We start from the raw sequence: 27,851 nt of genomic DNA on the forward strand, positions 1-27,851 counted from the left end.
GAAGGACAGAAACAGAGGAGACAGAGGGAGCTGCTGGAAAGGGCAGGCTTTCATTCACCAGAGAAACATGTGCACCTCTCCCCAAATTCAGTTTCTGTAAACCCAGGGCTGTGAACAGTATTGATCACTGGCTCTCAATGAGAGGATTAACGGAAATTCACACAAGGGCTTGGACGCTTACCGGTAACTTTTTGCTTACTTTGTGTCATTTTTGTGAGAAAGCTTACTGTATTTCTGATATTAACACATGCTGTTTTGCAGTTACACATGTTTGGTGTTTTTATGCATGAAGATACATATATCATGTCTTTTATCATCAGACAGCAAATATTAGAGTATTAAATTCTATGGAAGCTGTTTTTGCTCATTCAAGTGCAAAAGCTATTAGACTGATTTTAGTGTATATAATTTATTTTTCAGTGTGCAGTGTGTTACGATGCAGTAACACTGTTGAGATTTGTAATAATCCAGCACTACTTCAACATTGACTTTAGTGTCCTTTACTCTGTGCTGCAGCAGTTGCATATTGAAGACATTAAGTGCAGTTATCAGTCCCTTGTTTGTGCTACTGTCATGCAAAGAATGAATGGAATCATCTCAAGATTTTTTCCTGGCCATTTCACTTCTCGTAAATGGATTTTTCTTTCGCATTTTTTGAATCTGTGCAGGCATATGTCTAGTGCACCACAGTGTATGTATTGTACTCATACAATTTTGACAGATGTAAGCATTATATGTGCAGTATATGAAGAACAATAATCTTTGTGACAAGAGCAGGAAATATTAAAGAATCTAAAAGTGGACATGTTGGCTGAAAAGTGACAAGACCCCTTCAGCTGGCGGTTTACAAGACATTATTTAACTCTTTGGATTAGTTGAACAGTTTTCTCCGGGGGAACAACTGATAGGGCTTGGCTTTCCCTTGTTGCTTGAAGAATTTGGCAGTAATAAATTCCCCTGATCTTGGCAACTGCTGTTCACGCTGAACAGCAGTTGTTGTTTCTGGAATGGAACAACTTCCTTTTGCCAAATTTACAGCAGATAACTATAACTTCACCAGTGCAAGTGGAGTTGAAGCCTGCAGTTGCATTTCATAAACTGCAGACACTAAACATAAGAAACATGTTTTTCTTTCTGAGTCCAATAATTCAAACAATGTATTACAGTTTCTGCAAAAAAAATGTCAAATTTTAATCTGTGGTCTGATACTGTGGACAAAATCTGAATAATGACTCAGTCGCCCACCTTCAACAGCTGAAATATTATCTGGTGAAATGTGAGAAATCATTTATTCAGCAACTTCCTGAACATCATGTTCAGCTGGAACCAAACTGCCACTAACCGAAGACTCACATAAATCTGATCAAGTTTGCAAAGTACTGCAGCAAACAGGCTTTACAATACTCAATGCAGAATTCATGTCATGTTGTAGTTGTGTTCAGAGCAAGAATGTCTTCCTTAAAATTTTGAAGTAGGTTTTGTTTGATACTTTGCATGCGAATGTTACAGTTCTGCTCCAGGTTTCAGTCATGGTGACCGAAACCTGGAGCTACAAAGTATTTACCCTAATGACATCAGACATCAGTGGAGTCTGGTACTAACATGCAAGACAAGCGCACCTGTTAGTTTTACTACATTATGCATGCAGTCCGACTCTAGGCATTATAGCACAGCACGTGTAATGTTGCGTTTTTATTCCTGGATGAAAGTTGCTTCCCTTCATCATGACTACATGTGTTTGGTCACTGTCCACAGCCGGAATTTCACTGTCTGATGGTGTAAATGAATTCCATGTGGCTCAAGCAGAGGTGTAGAAATACTCAGTTTGGAGAAAGTCAGTCGAGGGGAAAGTCATCCTTGCTGGACCTTGCCAATGAGGGGGTTTTCCAGCAACCTCCTCCAGCTCTCTAGTGGGGAAAATTCTGAAGAAAATGGCTTGCACAACTGCGACGGCTTAGCGCCTCGTTCAACTGTGTTACTTCAACGCAGAGTTAACATGGTGGAAAAATGCTGTCATGTCAAAGTCGTGACCCCTCTTTGGCTGCACAGGAATAAAGGCACTTGGGGGAGGCCAAGGGTTACATCCTGGCGACTGTTTTGTTGACCTTTATGTGTCCGAAACAGCTAAGAATAAGGTGTATGGTCAGTTCCTTCCTATCAAATTCCTTCCACAAGTCCTGCTTCTTACAGTATATGAGGAATATCTGGTCCTCATTTGCAACTGCTTCCTTTTAGGATGTCAGCAGTTTCTTTCTTTCACGTGTTGGAAACCACTGTAAAAGATAATTTAATAGAGCGGCCACAGAAACAACATACAATCAAATGCCGTCTGCTCACATGGAGCTCACTAGCCGATTATCGCCAAATGTAAATATGACTCTATTCATTGTTTTACTCGGTACTTAAAATCTCATTTCATCTCTAATTTCATGAGCATGGACATCATTAAACCGCAATATTCTGCTACATCTTGCTTGCAGCACATGCGATGATATTGGAGTTTAAATATTACTGAAATTCATTTGATAAACCGCATGCATTTATGTAACATATCATTGTTTTGTATTTGACATTAACTGATGTTAAAGGACAAACCCAGCATTTTGTCATGTGTTACACTTGCCTTGACATTGCTTCATTGGGATTTGTTTGCCATTTCTGAGTTGGTGGCAATTTTAACATCTTGATATCCAAGAGTATCTGAGTCCTCACCAGAAAAGCAACAGCATTGATTGCCTAAAATGACCCATGACTATGTTTTGACAAGTGATCTATTCGTCATGCACAATTGACTGTCTTCTTCATAACAGAATTTAAGAGGCTACAGCCACACTAGCAGCTCCATGAAACTGTACTTAGGCACAACAGAGCTAAATGCTAACATCAGTGTGCTAACATGGTCAAAATGACAGTGCTAACATGCTGATGTTCAGGAGGTAAAACTCATCATGCTCATCATCACAGTTTCATGTGTTAGCATGCTAACATTTGAAAATTGGCATAAAGAATTTGGTCATAAACCAAAGTATTGGTGAAAGTAAAATTGTGACCTGCTGTTATTATAGTTTTTGAGATAATTCAGTTTGGACCAATTGATTGATTGACTGACATTGCCATATAGCCACACTGCTAACATGGCTAAAAACTGCAATACTGGTAATTTTCTCAAACCTATGTAGCAATGCATGACTTTCTTAAAACACAATGAAAAGAGGGATATAAAAAGTATCTGACTTTGACACTCGAGACCATGGTTCGCATCCTGCCTCTTCCTAACATTTAATATTGTTTTTTTTTTAACCAGAACCCCATGCTTTACCTAGCCTTATACGAAGTTGTTTCAGATTCTAAATTTAAAAAACAAAGTACAGCTAATGTGTCTTCATTGCATCGATTGGGTACGAGATCAGGAAAATGTAGGCTGTTGTGGAATGCATTGACAGAAGACCTATTGTGTTGTTTCTGTGTATGAACTTGTAGGATATCTATATCAGATAGCTAATATACATCAAGGGCTTCAAAGTACCATTATTCAAATCTGACAACCACCTAAAGTAAAGACAGTCTAGAGTCAGGAATAGGAGTATAGCGCTTTCTGTATTAGCAGCCTAAAACTCAACCCATCATAAAGCATTTCAAAACTTGGCACTCAGCCATACGGTAGTGATACTGTTTGTGGTGGTGTAGAGTGAGGAGCCTTAAGGCTGGGCACAGTGAAATGACTACGGATTGAGTCAATTAGTAAGGTAAAAGACAGATGGTTGTAGGGCAAAACATCAGCACAGTGGAGGCTGTCTTAGCAGAGCTGGCACAGTGAATGAATTAGAAAAATATAAAAGAAGAGCTGGAGGGAATATGGATACAAACCAAACTGTTAAGCTAACATCTTCCCAAAATATCAGTTTCCCATACCGTATGTTCAGGCATGCCTACACTTTGGTGTAAAATAATCCTACTCCAATGACACACCTGGTGCCACTACTACTATAACTGCTGTAGCATCATTTGAAAGTAACTGGTTAAAAATCTGTTGATGGGAAGGAAGATATTACAATAGGTTTTATCCATGAGTGGGAAATGAAGCTTTTCTGGGCAGGCATATTGTAGCTGAGCCAAGGGTGGGCAGAGATTGGCAAAAGGCAACAGATTTGAGGAAACAGCTGATAATCCCACAGGAAATAGTGAGCACTAGTTTAAGGGCAGTTGTGGCCAGGGGTCCAGTGAATTGTTTACTTAGTAAAGCTAACAGTGCCATGTGAGGATGTGGTAGATGAGGCTTGAAAGGAAAATGCTTTGGTGTACTAAGGCCGTAGAAGCTGAGCAGCAGCATTGGAAAGATGAAGGATGGATACACTTAGTGGTACAAGTAAGTGAATTAGGGATTTGTTGGCAGTAATGTCTGAGCAGTGGGAGGTAGTTGGTGGCTGTTACTGGGAAATGCACTTGATAACCCCAGTGACATACCAAAACTCACAATCGATCAATATATAATGGTATGGTATAATAAAGTTTATACAAATAATTTATGCTATATACTGTATGTCTGTGCTATTATTTTTTTAAAATGGTAGGAATTTAAGGAAGAAATTCACATTTTCTGTCAAAAAAGTCAAACTATACTATATCTTTCTCCATTATTTTAGTCCTGTAAGCCTTTTTCAGGATTTTCTTAAATCTTTAAACAAACATCAGTCACTATGGTCACAAACAATGAACAGACTGTCCTGTTTGTCTTGTGCTTGACTTGGCAAGTGCCATGATTTGCAAAGATGCACCAAGTAAGCTTGTATGTGCACACTCCTCTGCATTAATTCAATCTTAAAGATACTCTCTGCCTTCTAAAAAAATCACACTTGAGGGTGAATGTCCACCAGCAACACTGTATGTCTATAACACTTCTATCCATTCCCACTGTAAAACAACAAATCTCTGCACTATATAATTTATATAAATCGTATCAACTACCTCAGTCAGGACATGCACTGTGGAGTCTTGAAACCTAACCAACAAAATCTAGTAACTTTAATATGAATGCTAAAAATGTCACAAAGTTAAATGGTTACATACATATATACATACATGCTTACAGTGTGCATGTATGCACAGACTTTCTGCTGCCATGCCTTGAGTCACTAACAAAGCTGGCATCTACACTTGGTTCATTATTGATGCATCATCTAAAGAGACAACATGAACAGGGTCTACGAATTACTTGAATCATTGGTCTTTTGAACTAATGCACAGTTTGAAGAGCCTGGTTGAGAGCATGGTCACAAACAGTAGACACAAAAAATACATATCACTCAAGGTAACATACACCCTTTCTAAATGTTTGAAACTGTCAGTAGTAGGGTAGATTTGTGTTGCAGGTTTTGATCTTAAAACAGTTTTTGATCTTAAAACCTATGGAAGGAATGAGACAGAGGCAGAAAAATGGCAACCAGCCATCTCAATAATGGAAAAAAGTCTCAGGTATTCACTTCTGTCAAGGCAAGAATAACACAGGTCACAAATGCTCCCATTGTCCTTTTCTTTTTCATTGCAATACAAAGCATGTTTCTCCTTTTCCCTATAGGTGCACAATTGGAACTTGGTACTGCTGCATAATGGGTTACAAAGCGACATCCCTGCATTGTCTCTTAAGATGTCTGTGCTTCATGCTTCTCCATTTGTTTAATGCAGCACAAGATGAAGACCTAAGAAGTAAGAATGCTTCTGTCTTCATTTTCTCACACTTTGTTATGCTTGTTGTCCATACATTAAACTGTCAAATGCATTCAACTGGCAAAGGTGAATTCATGCACTGTAAATGTCTTCCACCAAACTAGATATCATTTATATAACCAATTATTTGACACCACTAATGTTTTATTTTCTGTCTGCTTCAGGTTGTAGGACTGCACCATCTGATTTGGTCTTTATTCTAGATGGCTCTTGGAGTGTTGAGGATGTCAATTTTGAAATAGTGAAGCGATGGCTTGTCAATATAACTGAAAGCTTCAATATCGGACAGAAGTTTACCCAGGTTGGAGTTGTCCAATACAGCGATGACCCTGTTTTAGAAATACCTCTGGGGAAGTACAACTCTAATAAAGAACTCATCAAAGCGATGGAATCCATTGAATACATGGGGGGAAACACAAGGACAGGGACTGCCATTAAGTTTGCTCTAGACAAACTGTTTGGCCTCTCTGAGCGTGGCCCAAAGGGCATATCCAGAATAGCTGTTGTCCTCACAGATGGGAAGTCTCAAGATGAGGTTTTGAAAGCAGCAGAGGCAGCAAGGAAAAAAGGAGTAATTCTGTTTGCAATTGGTGTTGGGTCACAGACAGAGGAGGCCGAGTTGAAGGAAATTGCAAACAAGCCATTTTCGACTTATGTCTTCTCTGTTGAAGACTACAAAGCTATTTCCAAGATCATACAGGTCATACGACAGAAACTGTGTGAAGGTAAGCAGCTACTGATCAAATGTTGCTTGATTTTTCAAGCCGTATTGAGTTTTGTTGACAAGATTAGGAGTTAAAAGGAAAAAGCTGCAGGTGTAAAGTTATGGTTGATAATGAGCTCAAATATTATGAGATCAAATATCACTTTTTCTGTTTTGCTATGTTTGTCGTTTGCAGAGATTGTCTGCTCAGCAAGAATTCCTGTAGATTCCCGTGATGAGAAGGGCTTCGACATTCTTGTACATTTAAATTTGGCAAAAAAAGCAAAGAAGACACAGGGGGCATTTTATGGCACTAAGGCCTATGAGGTGACACCTCGTGTCGACTTGAGTGAAGCTACAAGGTAATCATCTTGCTTTTATTCTTTCCTCTTCATCATCACTGTATACAGAGTTGACTGACTTTCATATTTGGACATACAGGAACCTTTTTCCTGATGGCCTGCCTCCATCGTATGTGTTTGTGGCCACGCTGAGGTATAAGGGATCACTGGTAATGGAGGACTGGGACTTGTGGAGAATACAGACACCTGAAGGGAGACCTCAGATGGCGGTGACTCTAAATGGAATGGACCGCACCGTCAAGTTCACCACAACCAGTGAAGCACCAAGTGGAACTCAAACTGTCACATTTTCACAACAGACAGCAAGGGTATGTTAACACTCTGTATTATCAGTTTGAGAGGGTCTTACTTTACGGTCTATGATAACATTTGTGTAATGATTTCTTTACATTTTGAACAGGGACAAGTCGTTACAAACTGGGGTTGTGGAAGTTGAGTTAGTCACTTTGTGGGAAATGTAGGATCCAGGATTCTAGACTAGATACTAGGATACTAGAGACTACAAGTCAGGATATCTCAGCCTCTGCTGCTTCAATTTTCTGTTTTTAATCTATCTCTTATGAATTGGCCATCTTTATGAAAGTGCAATACTAAATTGCCGGAGTACACATTTAATGGTCTGTACATACACTATGTATACAACAAAATTCTCAATGTTATTGCTCATTGCCTGTTCAAGGGAAAACCTGCAGACTCTAAATACATGTTGGAGGATAAGCTGGCCACATCAGGGTACAATAGTTCCCTGTTTCTTATCATTATTATTTCGTATAAGTGACAACTCTGGCAAAACTGTTTTGAAGCAATGCACCTTCAAGGTTTAAGAATTTTTCTTTAAGCCACACATACAATACTTGTTATATAACCACTCACCCATAATCCTCTTATTCTCACATGGCATGTGTAAACCTGCAGTAACCTTTACACGTACAAGTCGGAGCGAATAGCAGATTATGTCCCTGCCCCCGAAAAAGTAGCACCACCATAAAACTGAACCGTTTCAGACGGACTAAAAAGAGATTTGCAGTGAAGTTTATTTAATAGTTGCAGCAGGTATATAAAAAGTTGTTTGTAGGAAACAAAAGACTTTGACTTTTGCAGCCTTTTTTGAGGCACTTAAACCCAGAATTGTGTTTCTCCTCATTTACTGAAGGCGCTGAAAATGGTGTATTTGGGCTCATACAATATGTATTTTAAGGCGTTCCTGTTTAGAAGCATAAACAATGGGAGGAGAGAATGGGAATTCATAAATAGCCACTGTGCACAGGAAATTGCGTCTGAATTTTAATGTCTTGGAAAAAAAGGTGGACAATCAGCAGAAAACACTTTCGTTTGCATGCCATTCCTTTCCAGACATGTACAGTGCACTTCATCAAATGAATTTCGGCTGGGCTCATTTACATCGGTAGTCTTAGTAAATAATTCAAAAATTGCAGCAACGCAAAAGTATGCGTCATTTGTAAGACCATGATGACTGTAACTCTCAACATTAGGTCAAATGAAATCTCAAAATGACATTTTGCTAATCTCAACAAATCTCGTATCAAAACTTTTATCTCTCCTCACTCTTTTTTTATTGGCAAAGAGCAATAGAAAACCTAAATGTTGCCAAATGAAAATGACTGTTCTCTGGTCGCTGTATCCAGCCAAGGATTATTCATGATTGAAAAGACACATCACTCTGTGACACCAATGTGCAACCATCACTAGATAGTGTGTTTTTGTAGTTCAACAGGGACCAACAGAGTTTGACTCTTGTCTAGAGAAATTAATCCCTGATCACCATACATCAATTTAAGAATTTTCCAGTTAAAATTTGATTAATCTGATCTACTCAATAGTTCTGAATCAGGAACCTGTAAGTAAAGTAGTTAAAATTGCAATAAACAACATTCAGCCACTAGATGTCACACTATTTTAGTGTACTTTTAGCTGTAATTTGAGAAAGTTTGTGACGCAGCCGCCATCTTGGAAACAGACGTGGAGGACATGGAGGGACTCACATGCACTAACATGCATGGCAGCTGGTGCAGCTACCGAAACAAAGAACAGAGAAGCTCAGATAATAACACACACAGAGAGAGTGTGACTTCATTCACTGCTCAGGTTGCCATTACTCCACTATATCTTTACATAGCAAATAGTTATTTGCAAAATTGACATCCAGTGAGGCTCAGTGTCATTTATTGCACCTTTAAGTACAGTGGTCTACAGCTCTTCAATATGTGGTATACACATGATTAACAGTCCCAAATATTTTAGCCTTTAGTTACTTGCAAATGTTGAAAGGTAAATCTAATAAGATTCAATAAAAGATTCAAAAGGATTCAGATTTGATATTGGATTTGATTTTGCCAAAATACTGTCGAACCCCATCTCTACCAGAAATGTATATAGATGTAGCAAGAACAGGTGAAAAATGAATCAAAGTGGGCTTACATAGTATTACAAAATCAGGATTCCCTTTCACAGACATAATTTAAAGTTATTTCCTATTGGCTTGTGTGGCAGTTTTTCTGTCACTGTTTCCTGACAGTCCCAAGCCAGATGACTGTATATTATCCATTGTATATATATATATATATATATATATATATATATATATATATATATATATATATATATGCATCAGTCATGTGATCAGATTGCAAACTGTGACAGTGAGTGTGATCAGTGTAGCCTTTTCTGAGTCAGGGGTGGTTTTGCCTTAAAAAGTCCATAATATTTTGTGATAAATGCTTCATAAAATGTAACTCTGATTAGTGTGTATTGCCCAGGTTCAAACTTACAGTATCACACTGCCCCAGTCAGATACATAGTGGTCCATCCTGCTTCCTGCTGTGGAACAAGATATAGCACTATACACGTTACTTACTCCAAGAGGACAGACTATTGTTCTCTCTGTCTTTTATCAGTACACTGCCAGTACCATCACATTAATGACTATTTCCTGTTCTTTTTTTTTTTATGACAAAAGAAACTCTTTGATGAGACATGGCACCAGCTGCGCCTGCTGGTCACTGAGGAAGATGTTACACTTTATGTTGATGACCTGGAAATTGAAACTCTGTCCTTGGATCCTCCTGTCGGCATTTTCATCAATGGAAAAACCCAAGTTGGAAAATATGTCAGTAAAGAAACAACAGCGCCAGTAAGTTCAACATCAATGACCCTATTGTCAGAAAGTACACGTCGTTTGGTTACTTCATTTATTCAGGCATGTGGGAGAAAAATACAAAAGTAAGTCAACCTAACTATAGAAAGAGGGAACAATTTGTTTAATGAGCAGTTGAGCTCATTACTGATATACAGTATGTCTTTAACAGCATCACACAGCAAAACATAGTTTATTGCTGCCTCCTTAGAGACATGCTTAACTCTGTGGATAATAAATCTCTGGCAAAAATGAGCATTTTCATCCACAAGGTCTTATTAGTCTTTGTTTTATTTGTCTCAGTTGGCACTATCTGTGCCAAAATGCTGTATTTGTAATAAATCATAATTGTGCTACGTTATAATTTTCTTTGCAGAAGATTATATAATGTGCTTTTTCTTGAACATTGATGCAAAGGCATCCCTGCAAACATAATTAAATATTTTTATGTAATAAAGTTATGGAAAAGAGGAATAACTGCTTTTTGCACAATACATCCTTTTATACTAATTGTCAATTTGATGCAACACATTTTATTATGAAACAATAGCATAAACTGACCATTCAACATGCGTTATACACATATGTAAGCAATTAGGCAGGTTGGGCATTACTGCATTTGTGGCCATAATTATAGCCAATGGAATAAAATTAATTTAAAATAAAAGAAAATAATAGTCACTTTTACAAACAAAGATCCTTGGTACAACAAGCTGCACATGATAAAGAAAGAAAAGTATGATTTATTCACAAACAGCAGAGATAATATGAGAAGGTCTGTGCAGAAAATCCTTTAATTGAAAAGAATGTTGACACAATATTGTAGGTGTGGATATTAACCTGAACCACAGCTTGGCAGTGAATGTTATGGTGTTTACTGATCCACTGTTCCAAGGATCATGTAATTCTGTGCCATTTAACAAAGTGAATGTACTTGTAAGTCAGTATCATCTCTGGATAAACACTTGTAAGTGGAAACAAATTTTTGTTATTGGACCCCTAAAAGCACACCAGAATGGGGTATAATGCAATTTTAAATACTTTTACATTAATTAACATGAACCATCAGACCATCTTCAATCATGTTTAAACCTAAATACAAGTTGGTGTTATTATTAACAAAATGTAGATGCTATTGTTTTAAGTTGATCAGTGCTCCCAGCCACACAGACGCACTAATGTTTTCATGAGGCTGGAAACAATATAAATCATCTTTCATCATCTTTCTGCTCACATGGTAACTGAAGTAAAACAGTCTTTGGGACATTCTGGAGCCATTTTAACACCAACATCAACAAAATACCAAATAAAGATTTTCTAATGGAAGAATAGTGCCATGTCGCTTCAGAACACTTCCAAATACTGAGGGAGGTCTGGCAACGTGTAGCTCAGTGCCCAACTGGGGCACTTATCTTTTCTTTTAGTTTGGCAGTTATGCAATAGCAATTTCAATAAATTAACAAAGTACTGATAAAGCTGAAGTAAATGTTATAAATTACCCCCATATTACCAATTGTTGCTTTGTTAGCTTGCTTGGAATCTCCAACAGAGGAAGTTTTCTCTTTAACATGATTTTCATGATTTTTTAAATTTTGTTCAGTTTGAAATTCAGAAACTGCGCATCTACTGTGACCCCGAGCAGAATAACCGAGAGACTGCATGTGAAATACCTGGAGTTGTAAGTACAAGATCCTGCTTGGCTCTGGATGTTTTTCAGTCCAAAAGCAACATAGATAAACTTCTTCTCACCTTGTCCAACTACATCTGTTTCCACTCTGAAACACACTGCATAATGTCATCATCAGTTAACTCCACACCTTATTACTGCATGGCATAAAATGATCTTTTGTCTTATATTTCATCAGTACAGTGCACTGTGGTATTTTGTTGTGAAAGTGTAAACTCAGCAGAAATTCATTTGAAATCACATCTGTTTATGAATAAAATAATATGTTGGAGGAGGACCCATGGCTCCGCTTCAAACATTTTGCACTCAGTATATTTTTTTTATTATCTGCTGGCTCTGACTGTGTTTGTGAAGCAGTGGCCCATTGTTATGTTGGCTTGGAAATCGCTGTAACCGCAAAGCCAGAGCCAAATTACTGTTTTTAATGCAAAGCTCTTGGATAAAAATATCAAAAGAGACAAGATGTTTGCCAAGTACCACTGCTTCTCCCCTCTCTCTCTCTGTCCGCATCTCAATGCTTTATTTATAATAAAATATCCAAGTTCAGTTATCAATTTCCTTTTGAATGGAGGATCAGATAACTTTCTGGAAAAATCTCATAGCATTTGATTTCAAAGCAAAAGGGTATCCATTTTACGATGTACATTTTACCAAAAAGATCTGAATATTCAGAACTAAATACAGATTTAAAAAATGTTAAATTGGTCGCTATATTTCTTTTTTTTAATCTATTAACAGGGTTTCAGGTATCTTATTAGATTTTGTGAAATTTATTTAACATTAGATTGATAAAAGAGAGAGGTATGGCTTGGAAATCGCTGTGTTGGATAAAAGTAAATCCTTTTGTACACTATATGCATAATTCTGTATGTGCACGTAATGTCTTGCCTACTGAATAAGAGTCTTGTTTTGTTCATACAGTGCTCCAACAGCCCTGATTATACTGAACCAACTCAAGAACCTTGTGTTTGTCCTCCTGGAGCCCCTGGACTTCCAGGCACAAAGGTCAGTTATTCCATTTTTTTTCTCTGTTGTCTCATGTCACAAGCAAAATTTTCCTTACACACTTTGGCAAATTGACGTACAGGTGTAACCTGGAGACTAACCTGACATTAAATAGTAACCACTACATACCTGCTTAGTTGTAAAATGTAAAGGTTAATTATGGGAACCACCTTGCTGTGCCTAAATAGGAGGGAAGTCCCTATAAGGTGACTAATATCCCCACAATGTGACTAATATAAATACACACACAACAACACACTCTGTGCTAACAATGAGTCTGTTATTGCTTCAGCACGGAGCTCTATGTCATCCAGCTCCCCAATGTTCAGACAGTTGGTTAAATATTTACTTTAAACAGTGATGGAGATTAAATAAGAGAAGATAACTAACTATGTGTAAACTTAGAAATGACAAAGTCACTAATCAGCTTCTGTTGGGAGCCAGAGCACAAACTTTCTCCCTCTTATGGCCTAGCCTTGAGGAGATGTGTGCTGAATTCCCCGGTGATGTCCGAATGCTGCTGTCCGTGTCGGATCATTATGTGATGAGCACATGAGGTTGCACTTTACCAATAGGTCAAAACCAAGTACAATCATCACAGCCTGTAAACACAGATTTCCTTTGTGCTGTGTGGGAGGTTTTAGCACTTTTATCTCTTTTCCAACCCAAATATACACAGGTACCTGCTGATCTGCTTACTGTTTAATGAATTACGGATGCGGCAAAAAGCCTCTTTTCTCCAGTAAGGCAAATTGAGGCTTGCCATTGTGCGTAAGTTGTGGTTAGTCCTGTTAGATCCTGTTGGACTGTACTGTTTGCTAAAGCAAACCAGACCACTGCCTTAGATAAATACTGGTTAAAATGGAAATTTACTGAAAGGGAATAAAACCTGCATGTCCGTCTTTATTGATCACAGGGTATTAACCAAAAATGGCAACGCAGGTCATAAAAGCCTTTATACAAGTACCTCAGAGAGATATTACCTTAGCAACAAAACTCTTTGTTAATAAAACCTACATGGTTTCGGGCATGTTTGTGTTTATAAGGTCACCACTATGCTTTTACTACATTTACTAATAGATCCAAAATGTTGGGACTGTTGCTGGCTTGCAGATGGTCCTTGTAACCCCACATAGTGCTCTTAGATTAGGAAAACTAGCTCGCTCGGCACAGTTTATAGATAAATTAAATCAACACTCTACCCCTGAGAAGGCATATTGTTACCATGTTTTCGATTTATCCATTTATGCTGCTTTGAGGTTGGCGCCTGTATACGACTGACAAAGGCATAAAAACAACTTGTTTGAGTTACACATGATTCAATTACCTCATTCTGTTTTCTTTAGGGGGAACAAGGAAATGCTGGCAAACCTGGTCAGCCTGGACCTGTTGGTGCTGATGGTAAGCCTGTGAGTACTACATAGTTCAATATACAAACATACAGAACATAACTGCTACACTGTCATAGCATATCCAACAACAGCATCTCAGAAAATGTCAAAACCTGTTTGAGTTCATGTAGCCATTAGGTTATGACAATTCATGCTTGTTAATTGCATGTGGTCAAGATTGCCTCAGAATGCTCAAACATAGTGGTAAATATACATATGTACTTATTTTTCCAATGGGTAAAAAAATAACATGTTTGATTATACTAATGGTGGCAGCACAGTGATTATCTGATTTTTGGATGGTTTAAAAGTGAACCACATAGCCTAGACTTATTCAGACAACATGCACACAGTTGAGGGGATTCAAATGTTTAACCAAGTTTGTGTATCTCCCATCTTTTTTTTTTTTAACAATTAAGGGTATCCCTGGCAGTAGAGGAAGTCCAGGGGTGCCAGGTCCGCCAGGAGTAGAGGTAAAGTGATTATTATTTCATCTACTGTATCATTAAATTCACTAATGAGCATCAAATGTGGAAATTTTAAAGCTGTTTTTTTTCCCTCTTCCTTCTGCCAGGGTCCACGTGGGCCCGATGGGTACAAGGGGGAGCAAGGGAGTCCCGGTGTTTCGGTAGGAAGGTCAAAAAGCACAATTTGTGGCACAATCGATAGCACTAAATTATGACCACTAAAAACATATTTTGTTATGCATTTCTGTTCATTCAGGGTGACAGAGGTATTCCTGGATTACCAGGAGCACCTGGACAACCAGGAGAGAAGGTGGGGATATTAATTATTCAAATATGACACTTGTGTTTTTGCTCGATAAAACAATGTCTTTGTCAAAATGTTCATATTTTAGATGTTTTTTCACATTATCAAAGATATTACTTAAATTAAGGCATGAAAGATGAGTCAAAATGAGAATGAATGAAAGAGAATGATTTCTGTAGAACAAATGAGTGATAGTTAAAAAGTACAAAACCCACACTGAATTACCAAGAGTAAATCTTCTTTTTATGAGATAAACTGTAGGATTAACAGGAAATCCCTGCTAGACACATCAACTTGAACCGTTTGAACATCGTTGCATCAATCACTCTGGTAACCATATGTTATGAATATAAAGCCAGCTCCCTCGAGAGGGTAAAAAATACAACTTCTATACTGTGGGACAAGAGCACTTTGCAAAGAGAGCATGAGGGCCATCAGAGACTTTTTAAAAGTGTTCATATTTCCTGACTTCATTTCTGCCCTTTCGTTAGAAAGCTTAAACAGTCTTCTCTATTTTTAGGGAGCCAGAGGTGTATCTCTTTTCACTTTTAGTTGTATTTTCACCCTCACTTGCATCCATCTCTACTCCTTAGGTTCCCAGTTCAAATATGAGGTGCAGATCCAAAGACAAGATGTGAAGATAGAGGAATCAAGGCAACATGTATAATTCTTTTTTAGTCACCACTACATTGTGATATCCTCAGATACATATAAATTACTTATCACAGAGGGGATCATATAATATGTTCCACCTTGGAGGCCATCAGTTTGAAATAAAACCTTGTTCTTTTATATAGCAGGCACATCTTGGATTAATCTTTTCTTACCGTTTTAAAACCTGTCAGCTCAATCTCTTTCACATTCAATGCTAGGGTGAGAATCTCTACACAGAAGCCTTAGGTGACAACAAAACTACTCCAAAGTATTGAGATGTTAAGAAATTAGTACACTATCTGAAGTCAGATCAACCCACAGTGAGTGTTGCCTTAAGAACTGCCCTTCCACTGTTCAGTCACACAGACTAGAAAATATATATACATGATTAGACTGAATACAGTTAGTGCCACATGTTAGTATTAGTTGTCATGATATTTAACAATGTCAAAGAAGCCATACCCATGTGAGCCACAAAGAGAAAGCACCTGTGAGCTGAAATGTGTCAGCAGCTCAAATCAGGTCAAACTGATACAATAAACCATACAAAATGGAGACTCTTTAAGGGAATCTGCCAGTATTCCCTGGAAAAAGGCAGTGTCAAATAAAAGTAAGCATTGCCTAAGCGATCCAACAGTAGTAGAAAGACATCAACCACAGGCACAGCACTCGAGCAGAAGCCTGACAGTCCTACAGCTTTGTCTAGAATTTTTTTTGCTCTGATCACTTTGATGTTTGTCTAAACAACTTTTTGCTTTTAGCATTATTTTGAAGTGCAGTGATGTAATGCACCCTCTCTAAACTGCATCACATCTGTCATATCATCCTACCTTGCAATTAACATCCCCTGCCAGTTGGCTGAAGTGGAGAACAATTGAAGCAGTTAATGTCATTTTGAAAATTGTCTCAGCTGGACACAGACACATGTCTGCACCTGGAGCAAAGTCTGCTGTACCATCTACCCCAACTGTTTCACTCACAAATCCAGGATGTATCAAATTAAGTTTTTACTAGTGCTTGGACTGTCTTCTCAACTTTCTTTGATTAGGTTAAATACTTTGGATTTTGGCCATACAAAAACACAAAGAGGTGAATATTGTAGGGGCCTGATCTGCTAATGATCAAGAGGATTTACTGTATCTATCTCATTTCCATTTATACAGAACTTTTGCATAAAGTGAATAACATAAAAAAGATAATTTTACCTATTTGTAGATCCCATTTGATGTGATCATGGTACATAAAAAGGTCAATATTTTCCTATAACTTGTTAAATGTAGTCAAATTGAGCTCAGAATTACCTGTAATCTAACTGTTAAATCATCATCTTTTAGAGGCTGTGTTTCCTCTTATGCAAACCAAACAAGGGTGATTTCAAGACATTACGTCAATACATCAGTGAAATAATGCAAGATATGTCACACACATAGACACACACGATACACAGAAAGAGTGCTTGATCTCAACTTCTACTAACACAGAATCAGTTTTTACACATCACTGCCACATTAAGCCAGCATGTCTGATCCAAAAACAACTTGAATAACAGCAATAAATGGATCAGTAAAAGTACCTTCTACATATCTAAAATGCTGTGTATGTAAAGCACCACTTTTATATGAAACAGTAAAGGGCTCAGATGCCTTTTGCTCACATTCAAACTGTATCCATTTGGCATTAAACGTCTAAATTATTTCTTGTTGAGGCCAAGTGAAAAGACTCCAAAACTTTAGACTGGGTAATTTCCCTCATGTCTGAGTCAAGAGGTGTTTGCTCTCAAGGAAAGTCAAAGGTCCTTCATGCAACACAAAACACTTTCCAAGGACAAAGATGTCTTCGTCCAGCAGATAGCCGCTTAAGATTCACTTAAAGTTAGAGAGAATTCACACTACCTTCTCTCCACACATACAAAACAAATTTACATCTACCTTTCCAAATTTTTCCAATATTGAAAGACCACCCATGGGTGTGCAGAAGTTTTATTTTCCTGGCACAGGATCTGGCGAATGGAAACATGAGATGTCTGCTGTATTAAGTCAGAAGAACATGATTCAAGGACACAGAAGGAAGAAAGACTGTTAGCAGCTTCCAAAAAAGTGGCTATGTTTGTGTATTCAGTCTGCAATACGTGATCATGATCACAGTCATTCATCATCTTTGAAGGAACATTTCACTGCTAATTATGTGGGTATCCAGTCTGTGCTATCGATCTATGTAGTTCATTAACACTATAATTACCTCCTTGGCTTTCATCAACAGAGAAGCCGTGTGACTTTGCTTTCCATGACAGAGGTCCAAGTTTTTCTGTCATGCTCTGAAATATTTTTAGCCATGCTAGATGCATAACTCTAGGCATTGGTCAGTCCACCACTTTGGTCCAAACTGATAACAACTCAGATGGATTACCATAAAATCCTGCACAGACATTTATGGTGCCCAATAACTTTGGTTATCCCTGATTTGTCATCATTGCCATCACTTATTCTGTTAAATATCTCAGCATCTACTAGATGGATTGGTGCTAAGTTTTAACTTTCATGGTTCCAAGATGTCTCAACAGCTATATTTGGATTTGACTTTTCATTAAATGCAATCACCAAGCCAAGTTTTCACTTCGTCAAATATTTTAGTTTATTGCCAAATACCTGCAAAACTAGTGACATTTTTCACCAGCCTCTGTTGTAGCCTACTTTTTATGCTAATTAGCAAATGTTAGCATACTAATCTAAAGCGGTGAACATATTAGACATTATACCTGCTTAACGTCAGCATATTAAAATTGCCATTATAAACATGTTAGCATGGCGACGTTAGCATTTAGCTTAAAGCACCATTGAACCTTAGTACAGCCTCACAGAGCCAATAGCATAGGTGTAGATTCTTGGTAAGATAAGGATGTGCTGTTAAAAGCAATGGAGCATGAATACGAAGGACCTGTTTGTTCTCTGCTGATTGAATTAGACTTTGACTTCATTCTCTTTTTAAATACAGTTTTTTGGGGGAATGCATCCTACAGTCAAGTCCATAGTAAAAATGTCACCCACAAAAATCCCTGAGCAAATCAGTAATAAATACATCATACAATTTTTCCCTCATGAGGTGATTAATATAATTTTGAATGATGGCATGTAGAATCTGTGAAAGCAGATGAAGTAATGTCCCAGCTGTTTCCAAATCTATGTTTTTTTTCCCTCCCAAAAATGTGAAAATGCAGTGCATCATTCCTCCATATTTTGGCAAAATTCTACAGATACAGCACTTAACCAGCACTCTCTTTTAGGTCAACCAGTGCAACTCTGAAAATGCCAGAATGATGCAATGAAACATGTACCTTACGTTTCAGTCCTTAAATGGATTGTCTATCCCAGAAAAACAAGACCATTGCTGACTAACATCAAGCACTGACTGCACATTTATGAAAGGGTAGACTGTCTGTGAAGTGCTCTTGTCCTACACTTGTCTCCTGTTCTGACTGACAAAGACTTGTTTAAAATTTTGGCTAACTACTTACTGTATATTTAAAACCAGGATATTGTCAAATGAGTGACAAGATTCTAATACATTGTGATCACAACTGGAAAGTTGAAATAAGCAAGGTCAGCTTAGAAATAGAATGATATACAAAAGCTATTTTTACATCACTTCTCATGGCCTTTCTAAACATTTTTACTGTTCTCAGGGCTCAACAGGATCCCCAGGGATGGCAGGGTTGCCAGGAAAAGATGGCCAAGTGGTGAGAATTTAGACGATCCTAATGGCAAAAAACTACTGAGTCACTGATCATGACGCAAGAAATATAGTTATTTTAATTGGATGGCATGTTATTTCCAGGGAGAAAAAGGAAGTTTGGGACCTCCCGGGCCATCAGGTTATCCAGGAAAACCCGTAGGTATCAAACAATTTGTAACCAAAGCCAGACCTCATGTGTCATTATAATAGTGAGTAAAAACCCCTTTCTGTCCTTTCAGGGTCTACCTGGGAGAGATGGAAAGGATGGATTTCCAGGGCAACCTGGTCAAAAGGTCTGTTTGTTGTGACAATACAGAACAGTATGTTACAAAACTCATTCAGGGATTAGGGGAATAATAGAGGAATGAAGTTGGATAAGCGTGCACATTCTTAAAAGACTTTACTGTTCCCAAAAGTTCTGTTTTTGATGTTTGGCAACCATGCAAATGTAGTCATACAGAGCTGGTGTCCCCCTTGTCTTTTTCCAAATTCTATCTGACAGCTTTCGTAAACATAAAAGTTCTTCAACTTAAAAAATAAAGTGTTCTTCATTTTTTAGATAGATGTCTAACTCAACACGAAATGTAAAATATATGAGACAATGGTGCCTTCATGTCAAATTTAGATCTCATAACTATCAATTTGGATGAAAATAAAATGTGTTTTTAATGTAAAAGCCATTGAGCTGGTCTATTTAATATGCTTTTAGTTTTGCTGTTTGTGTTTTGGGTATTACATAATTATCTGGCTTTGAGGTCATTATTACTTGTGTTTTCCTGCTCATGTGTCTCTTCTATTTATAGCTCATCATCTGTCACTTCACCATTTTTTTTTCTCCAATGTATTAAGGGAGAAGCTGGGGCCAGTGGTATCCCTGGTGCTGATGGAAGGGCAGGCCATCCTGTGAGTCATAACACAGACAGTACTCATTAAACATGTTTGGTATTTTGTAGATTTCTTGTGCTTCAGGCATTGGCTTACATCTTTACATGGACTCCAAGAAAGTGAGGTTCTGATGTGTAATATCAAGTGAAATGTGCAATCAATTACTACAATATATGGCCTTGTTAAGATTAGAACTTCTGATCAAAGCATTTTGCAGCAAGAAGAGGAACTTTTGTGTGTATGGTACTTAGAGTGATATGGTTTAAAGTTCTTCACAGTCAAATGCATACAAATTGTAGTTAACATAAATTAATATGTAACAGAAGAGTGAAATAGACAAATAGAAGAGTTGATTTGATAGATCACCCAGATTTGCATGCATTATGCTTTTACTGTAGTAAGTACTGCAGTGTGTTAACATACTGTCACGAGTACACAGAGCACTCCTGGTAGCCAGAAATTTAAGGGTATTTCCCCTGTAGTTCATCCCAGGGTAACCCTGTTATGTAACAAGCAGACTCAGGCCATAATCTAAGGCAGTGAAACTAACTCATCGAGGGAATGTTGTGGTGCTTTGGCAAATCTGTTTTAGGAAGAAAGTGTTTCAACTGGGCAACCACCCCACTGATCATGATTATGTTAAGTGTCGTCCAAAAGTTTGTGATGGGTCTACAAAAGATGACTCAGTTGCTCCACAAGGCTGTAAGCTATTTTCCCTCACAAGAACAATAGAGTTAGCAATGTGTCAAAGGAGACAGGATTAGTACTGCACTTCCTCAAGTTAAAACAAGAGCAGTTAACACATCAGTGTAAGGATTTCTTCACCTATATGTTGAGTGTACATGTTCAGGTGGCTCTATCTGTCTGTCTGGCTAACCAGTCTGTTCACTTTGCTCATGTGTTACAAAAAACTTCAGTCTGAGGCAACCACTAAGCATCTGCAAGCATTTATGTCAGAAGAAAATAACTCAAACAAAAAAACTAAAGAGGCTTTCCAGGGTAATTTTGCTGCACGTGTTGACTTCCAATGTATTACATGTTTTTTTTAAAATAAATTTGTATATGCTTTTTTTTTCCTCAGTGCATTTTAAATAGCAACTACCTTTCTTATTGCATGTACCAGCAATTAAAATATGTTTGCAAAGCCCACTTGCAACATTTTAAGATCATATCATATGACATGGAAATAAACCTTAGACAGTGCTCTACTATTGTACAAATCCTTGTAGTTCAAAGGAATGAAATGAAACATTATTTTTTATATAACCTACATTTGCAAATGTATCATTGAATTTAGCCTGAAAAACTGAAAACCATGTTTCTCCACTCTTCCTGTGTACAACTAGCCAATCTTAGTCCAGTCAGTTGTTTCTATAGAGCATTTGGCTATAATTGTCACTGACACAGTAAAGTCATTGTCTCACTTCTGTGACAGAAAGTAAATTGGAACCTCTAGTACTTCACACTGTTTTTAGATTCAATTCAGCAGCACTGCATTAAAAATGCTATTTCTGTTATATCATTTAAATCTCTGACTGTAAATAATTTGAGTACAGTAGGCCAGGCTCAAAATATGAAGACATTATACAGATCTTCTTTATAGAAAAGGAACAAACATTACAAACAATTAAATTTCCATGATCTTAATTATATACTGTACCTAAATTTAGCATATTGGTTGTGTTTTTTTTTTTTTTTTTTTGGTCATTTTTTGCCATTCTTAAATATAGTGATGATCTGCAATACAGTGAATCTCTTTCCTTGTTACTAGGGTATGCCTGGCTTGCCAGGAGCAGCAGGTGCGAGTGGACAAAAGGTGAGCCCCTGTCTTGGTAACAAACTCCTTAATACTGTATATGTATAAGAGAAACTGATCAATGATTTTTGCATCACTCTTTGAGATTATGTTTGACCGATATGTTTCTTATCTAAGGGGGAGGTTGGTTTGCCTGGACTAAGGGGCTTCAAAGGATTGACCGGACCACCTGTGAGTTGATAGCTATTATGACAATTTGTTAATAGGTTCAATGCACATTGAAATGTTAATACTGAACAAAAATTATTTTCTCACTCTCCTGCAGGGTGAGATGGGTTTACCTGGTGCACCTGGTTTAAAAGGAGCAACTGGACCCAAGGTAATCATTTATGCCTTTTTAAAAAGTCACTTCCAGCTTATTCAAATTGCTGTGTTAGTGATGCATAGCTACTGTACATAATGTTTGCAGAAACACTGGCTGACTTTCATCTTACCAACAGACATAAATAAGATGTAGCACAGCCTTAAAATGGGTAAACTGGGTAAACACTAAATAAAAATGTGGGTTTATACACTTTCCATCACTGGGGCTGTGAGAGAAAATGGCTGGCTATGTGACTTATTTTATCCAGTTTATTTGTCACATGAGACTGACCACCTTGTTTAGTTGCACTGGCTGAAACTGCAGCCCAAAAAAGTCAATTGTACAGATCAGTCCACACAAGCTGGCATCAGCAACCAACAAGTTGCAGGCTGAGCCATGTCATGATTTAAGTTAACCAGCTGCCAACATTTGCTGCGGAGCTGCACAGCATGACATCACATGCCATCCCTTTCCAAAGCCTTACAGTATATCATCCAGTTTATACCAAATGCATTACAATACAGAATGACATTAGTTTGGATAAGGTTAAATTGTTGAAGCTTTCTTACTAAAGAAACATAAAGAAAGCTTCTTGGATCAGCAAAATTACATGTTTTGTTTGGTCAGTTATTCAAAAAGACATTTCAGCAAAAGTGACGATCTCTTGGCCATAGCGACAGTGCTAAATTAAGCGATGATCCGGTCTTATTGCTTTCGTCAGTGGAATTTTGGTGGAAATGTAAGCAGTCTGCACTTGTTTGGTCTGGACGCGCTGTCTCCTAATCACTTTTCATTAGCTGATCTGCCTTTAACAAGCCAATGTGTATTGGTGAATGGCACACAAGTGAAAACCTAGTTTATGGACAGGCAGGCAATATTTTGATTTTATGGCTGAGCTTCAGACTGCAATTACTGAGGCTTGCTCAACTGGAAAAGAAAGCATATGACTAGACACAATTAAACTTTAAGCTGTAATACACCAAAAGCTCACAAAAGTATGGTTATTGCATGCATCAGAGAAAATGAATTATGATAAGTGAGTGAAAATTCCAACTGCACTCCAGTCAGTAATATAATATGGTTTGGATTTTATTTCATTGTATGTTTTCTGTAACATAAGACATGTTTTATTTCCTAATCAAGGGGAATCAGGGTGAAAATGGAAGTCCAGGAATACAGGGGACACCAGGGCCTGCGGTATGTTTTTTATTTAATGTGAACTTGGCAGCATTATCTCTAATTCAAAATACTGTAATCATTTACTATTTCATTAAAGCTGCAAGTGAATATTCAACTAGTGTTTATCCGTAATGGTACCCTACAGTGAAAGTAAAGTGTGTTCTTGATTTTAATGTTTAACTGAATTATTTTACAGGGAAGAGCAGGGGAACCAGGGCAAGCAGGTCAGCCAGGGCACCCAGGCATGCCAGGCCTGAAGGGCAGCAAGGTATTTCCTCTGTAATTTTTTTGGCCAGTACTGTGACACCATTGTTTCTTCAGCTGCATCCAGTTGACATATTTACAGATATATGATTATTGATCATAAACATGTATTATTTGTCATTGTTTACAAGGCAGGGTTAAACAATTAGATGACCAATGTGCATTTATATTTATTTACAGACTCATCTCCTCCAATAATGACTCAATGTTTATAAGACAAGAATTGTAGTTGTTTTCTAGGCAATGTCATCATTGAATATTATTTTGAGGATTTGTATAAAAGACACTTAAACGAGGCAGAAGTGAGTTAAATCTTCTCTGTAACACCAAGCATAACAACATATTCTGACGCTATTTTATTTTCAGTAAATCATTTGGACCTTGTGTTTGAGGTATAATCCATGTCTTTTTTTATCAGGGGCAAAGAGGATATTCAGGTGAAAGAGGAGAGATGGTAAGGTTGGAGACAAAATTACACTGCCGTCACCACTTAATTAGTCACATAAGCAGATCATGCTATGATCCTTTTGACATCTGTAATGCTAATATAAAATAATAACTCAAAGGACTGAGAGTATATTTGAATCAACATGAGTGTAATTTATTACCATTGGGTGTTGGATTACTGAGAGTTAGATTTTGGTTTGGCAACAGAAAAGTCAGAAGCACATGGAAAAGCATATCCAGCTACATACTGACAAAAACTAATCACTATGATTGGTCTGTGATTCACAGTGTGAAACTTCCAATAATCCAATAATTGTTGTAAGATTATATTCGACATTGTAAGTAATGAGTCTGTAAGTAATGTACCTCTGTTGGTGGGGAAATACATTGTCTTTATCTCATTTGACTAAGAAATATTTTTTTAAATACAGTGACAATAAACCCTCATTTATCACAATTGCATGTTATTGTTCCTTTTGGAAGTATAACTGGATATTTGCTGTTCTATAGGTTTCCAACATGGTTTGCCCCATTTATTGGATTAATTTTATAACATGAAAACAAAATCTACTGTGGTATTCAGAGAATTAAACCTGGATTGGTTTTCATATCATGAAATCACAGTAATTGGGCATCAATGTGTTATGTGTTTTAAAAGTGCACTCTGCTTTAAATGCCAGTTATGTCATGCTTTGAGTCCATGTTCCAATCTACAGTATATCTCCTGTAGGATATACTGCACATAAAGTATAATATGGAGTCTGAAACACTGATTTTGTGTGCTTTCATGAGGTTAATCTGATTATTTTCTCACCAGGGAATGAAAGGTGAAAAAGGAGAGCATGGTTGGCCGGGGGATCACGTGAGTTTAATTTAATGTGTTCTGTTTTATGTTGAAAACTTACAAAACATGGGAACCAGTGAAAATATACAATATGTCTCTCATGCTTCCTTTGACACGTTTGGGTACTAAAAAAGCAAAAACAAACAAAAAACTGAATCACTAAGATACTGCCAATAAATATTCTACTGCTTTGAAATAAAAATGCACCTTTTCTTTAATTATGTGCAAGTTTGCAGTTCATAAAGGAAGAGATTGAGAAATACATTTTAAAACATGGGTGTCACATGGTACAAACCTTTTCCAAAGCAAAGATTGAAGATATAAGATTTAGCTTAACTTCACTTATCTTTCTATTTGTCTGTTAGATATCAGCAATTTCAATGGAACTCGGTGAAAAGTCAGGTCATGGGCCAAACAAGAACTTATTGGTCTTAAATGTGGTTAGCGCCACCATGTGGCCAATTATGAAGCACTTCAAATTTTCACACATAACTCTTGTACAGTGAGACTTAAATGACATAACTTTCTCCTGGATTCCTTGGAACGATTGATATTTAATCTATTCACCTATTCCATAACCATTTTCATTTACAGTGATTTTCTATCATTTATTTTTTATTGCAAAACATCTTCCTTCAAATTTCATCTAATCTTCACCAGATTTGGTACATATTTATAATTAATGTTTCATACCCTTTCCCACAACTTGCTGCCAAGTTCTTGAAGGCACAGCCTATTTGACTCAAATTACAATCATTTTTTCAACACATTTTACAACTGTATCCTGTTTAGCCTATTGGTGGTGCCACAGCAAAATCAAATATTTACAGATGGTCGAAACACATTGGTTTTAAGGGATGAGTTATGTCTGACTGTGTTACTGTCCCTAGTTGTTTAATAGCATTTAGCCATTCTTCAAACATCTGTATGAACATCTACCACTGTGCATTTTGAGGCAAATTTTATATAATCAAAATAACACATACTGAGGAGTCTTATCCTGATTGTCCTGATTTTGATTGACAGGGTGCAACTGGTCCAGCTGGACTAAAAGGAGAGGTATGTCAAGCTTAATGCATCATTCCATGAACCTCCAGCCAAACTGAAATATTGTATGTACTGCTAACACTGGGCTTGTATTTTTGCCAGAAAGGGACAACAGGGGATATGGGTCAGAGAGGTCAAGAAGGTCAAATGGGACGGCCTGGACAGCCAGGCCAAACAGGCCCATCCGGCCCCCAGGGGCTGCGGGGGGAAACTGGTCTTCCTGGCCCACCTGGACCTGAAGGAAGATCTGTATGTGTCATACAGACGACTATTATTCTTTTTAAAGCATTTGTATATCTGATATTGACTGATTATGGCATTCAGTGGAAATCCATACAATCCATCACTTTTTATTACAGGCAAGTGAAATGTCTGAGGTGCACATTCGTCAAATTTGCAGGGAGATTATTCAGTGTGAGTATCTTGTGACTGACTCATAATCTGTTTATCTGTGTTCTCAAAACATATCTGAAATATTTTTTTATTGTCAATCATCCTAGCTGAGCTGCCTTTACTGATGCTGAGCCACCAGCAGAGTAGCTGTACCAGATGCCAAAGTCGTCCTGGATCACCTGGTCTACCAGGTCCAACTGGGCCCCAGGGCCTCAGGGGTTTTCCTGGCCTGTCTGGGTCCAGAGGACAGCCAGGCCTTCCTGGTAGACCGGGGCACCCTGGTATTAATGGGATGAAAGGTAAAGTCAGCGTCAAGTCATCAATATGTTACCAAAGCTATTTTGCAGATTATTCGTACAATGACACTTATGTTTGTAGGAGATCCAGGTTTCAAGGGTGAGAAGGGGAGTCTTGGTCGAACCACGATTGGAGACCAAGGGCCACCTGGGCCTCCAGGTGAACAATTAGACTTTTTATTCAGTTTAATCAATCTTTTGCTTAATTTACAGAAAGCCACATGGATTCTAATTGGCTGAGGTATATAAAAAGATGTCTCATATTCAATGTCACCTTTTACTATATTGTTCTTTTGAACTGATCATGGCTTTTCTTTCTACAGGTCCAATGGGTCCCCAGGGATACGGCAAGCCAGGTAATCCAGGTACTCCTGGATCCCCTGGTCTAAATGGAGCAGATGGTAAAAGTGGTAATCCTGGCATCCCTGGCCAGCCTGGGGTGTGTGATCCATCCATGTGCTATGGTAGCATGATGAGGCGGGATCCTTACAGCAAAGGCCCAAGCTATTGACGTCATGCAACATCAGTGCAGGCACCAGTCTAAAGCTGATGTGGAACAAACAGCCATTCTCAGGAAGATCTCATCTTTACAGTTTCTCTCTGTCGCGGAAACAAAACAGACCTCTTTTAACACGTTTCATGTGATCTCAGACAATCAGCAGAGCTACATCCTATCACATTGTCTCTGTTGTTATTTTGTATTGTTATCCAAATGTCTTTGAACAAGCTCTGAGTTTTTAGTGGTGTTAAGAGAATTCATCATTGGTTCCATTTAATACCTCTCATCTGATCACCATGAACTCATCTACTACAGTACATGTATGTGGTTTGGATCTCTCTCTGGGCAGTGTGGCTGGTACATTTTCCCATATTGCCCCCTGGTGTTGCTTCGTTGCATGTCGCTCTCTAAATTTTCACTGTACATTGAGTAGGTTCAGTAAAGATACAACATCTGTAATCTATAAATTCCATGTTCAGTGAATAATTTCACCTTAAATTATATCTGAAATTGGCATGTTTCAGCACAAAACTGTTTGATTTCCTGTAGCTGATTATGAGCTTCAGTAAGCCTGTTCCTAAAGCAATGTTTGACTTAATTCTCTATGAAAACTTTTTACCACAGCTAATGTTATGTATCACCCAAGATAAATGATTAAACTAATCATCTATCACAATACCCATTCATCCAATTTTTT

General features: G+C 37.7%; 1 protein-coding gene across 2 annotated transcripts; it reads left to right on the top strand.

Annotated features, from left to right (window-relative positions):
• Window positions 1-27,254, top strand: col21a1 (collagen, type XXI, alpha 1). 2 transcript variants are annotated; one of them, XM_044373120.1, is made up of 29 exons: window positions 3-183; window positions 5,576-5,703; window positions 5,889-6,449; window positions 6,624-6,789; window positions 6,869-7,097; window positions 9,767-9,940; window positions 11,544-11,621; window positions 12,552-12,635; window positions 13,982-14,044; window positions 14,446-14,499; window positions 14,601-14,654; window positions 14,750-14,803; window positions 19,131-19,184; window positions 19,283-19,336; window positions 19,420-19,473; window positions 20,030-20,083; window positions 21,837-21,881; window positions 21,999-22,052; window positions 22,147-22,200; window positions 23,329-23,382; window positions 23,561-23,632; window positions 24,047-24,082; window positions 24,893-24,937; window positions 25,946-25,978; window positions 26,069-26,215; window positions 26,326-26,380; window positions 26,467-26,658; window positions 26,738-26,815; window positions 26,979-27,254. In XM_044373120.1, the coding sequence occupies exons 2-29, from the start codon at window positions 5,607-5,609 to the stop codon at window positions 27,164-27,166; spliced, it is 2,883 nt and encodes a 960-aa protein (XP_044229055.1). In that variant the 5' UTR covers window positions 3-183; window positions 5,576-5,606; the 3' UTR covers window positions 27,167-27,254. The 2 variants fall into 2 exon arrangements, with proteins under 2 accessions (XP_044229056.1, XP_044229055.1); XM_044373121.1 differs by lacking the exons at window positions 26,738-26,815; window positions 26,979-27,254 and having other exon boundaries at window positions 1-183; window positions 26,073-26,215; window positions 26,467-26,590.
• Window positions 27,255-27,851: the final 597 nt, after the last annotated feature.

Source organism: Thunnus albacares, chromosome 14, assembly GCF_914725855.1.
Source record: "Thunnus albacares chromosome 14, fThuAlb1.1, whole genome shotgun sequence".
Classification (NCBI taxonomy): domain Eukaryota; kingdom Metazoa; phylum Chordata; class Actinopteri; order Scombriformes; family Scombridae; genus Thunnus; species Thunnus albacares.

What these genes read in the sequence shown, in the direction of transcription:
- col21a1 (XM_044373120.1), top strand. Translation starts at nt 5,607, where the DNA reads ATGGGTTACAAAGCGACATCCCTGCATTGTCTCTTAAGATGTCTGTGC. An exon ending in TTTCACAACAGACAGCAAGG is followed by an intron (nt 7,098 to 9,766) that starts GTATGTTAACAC and finishes TTATGACAAAAG; the next exon opens with AAACTCTTTGATGAGACATG. An exon ending in ATGGAAGGGCAGGCCATCCT is followed by an intron (nt 20,084 to 21,836) that starts GTGAGTCATAAC and finishes CCTTGTTACTAG; the next exon opens with GGTATGCCTGGCTTGCCAGG.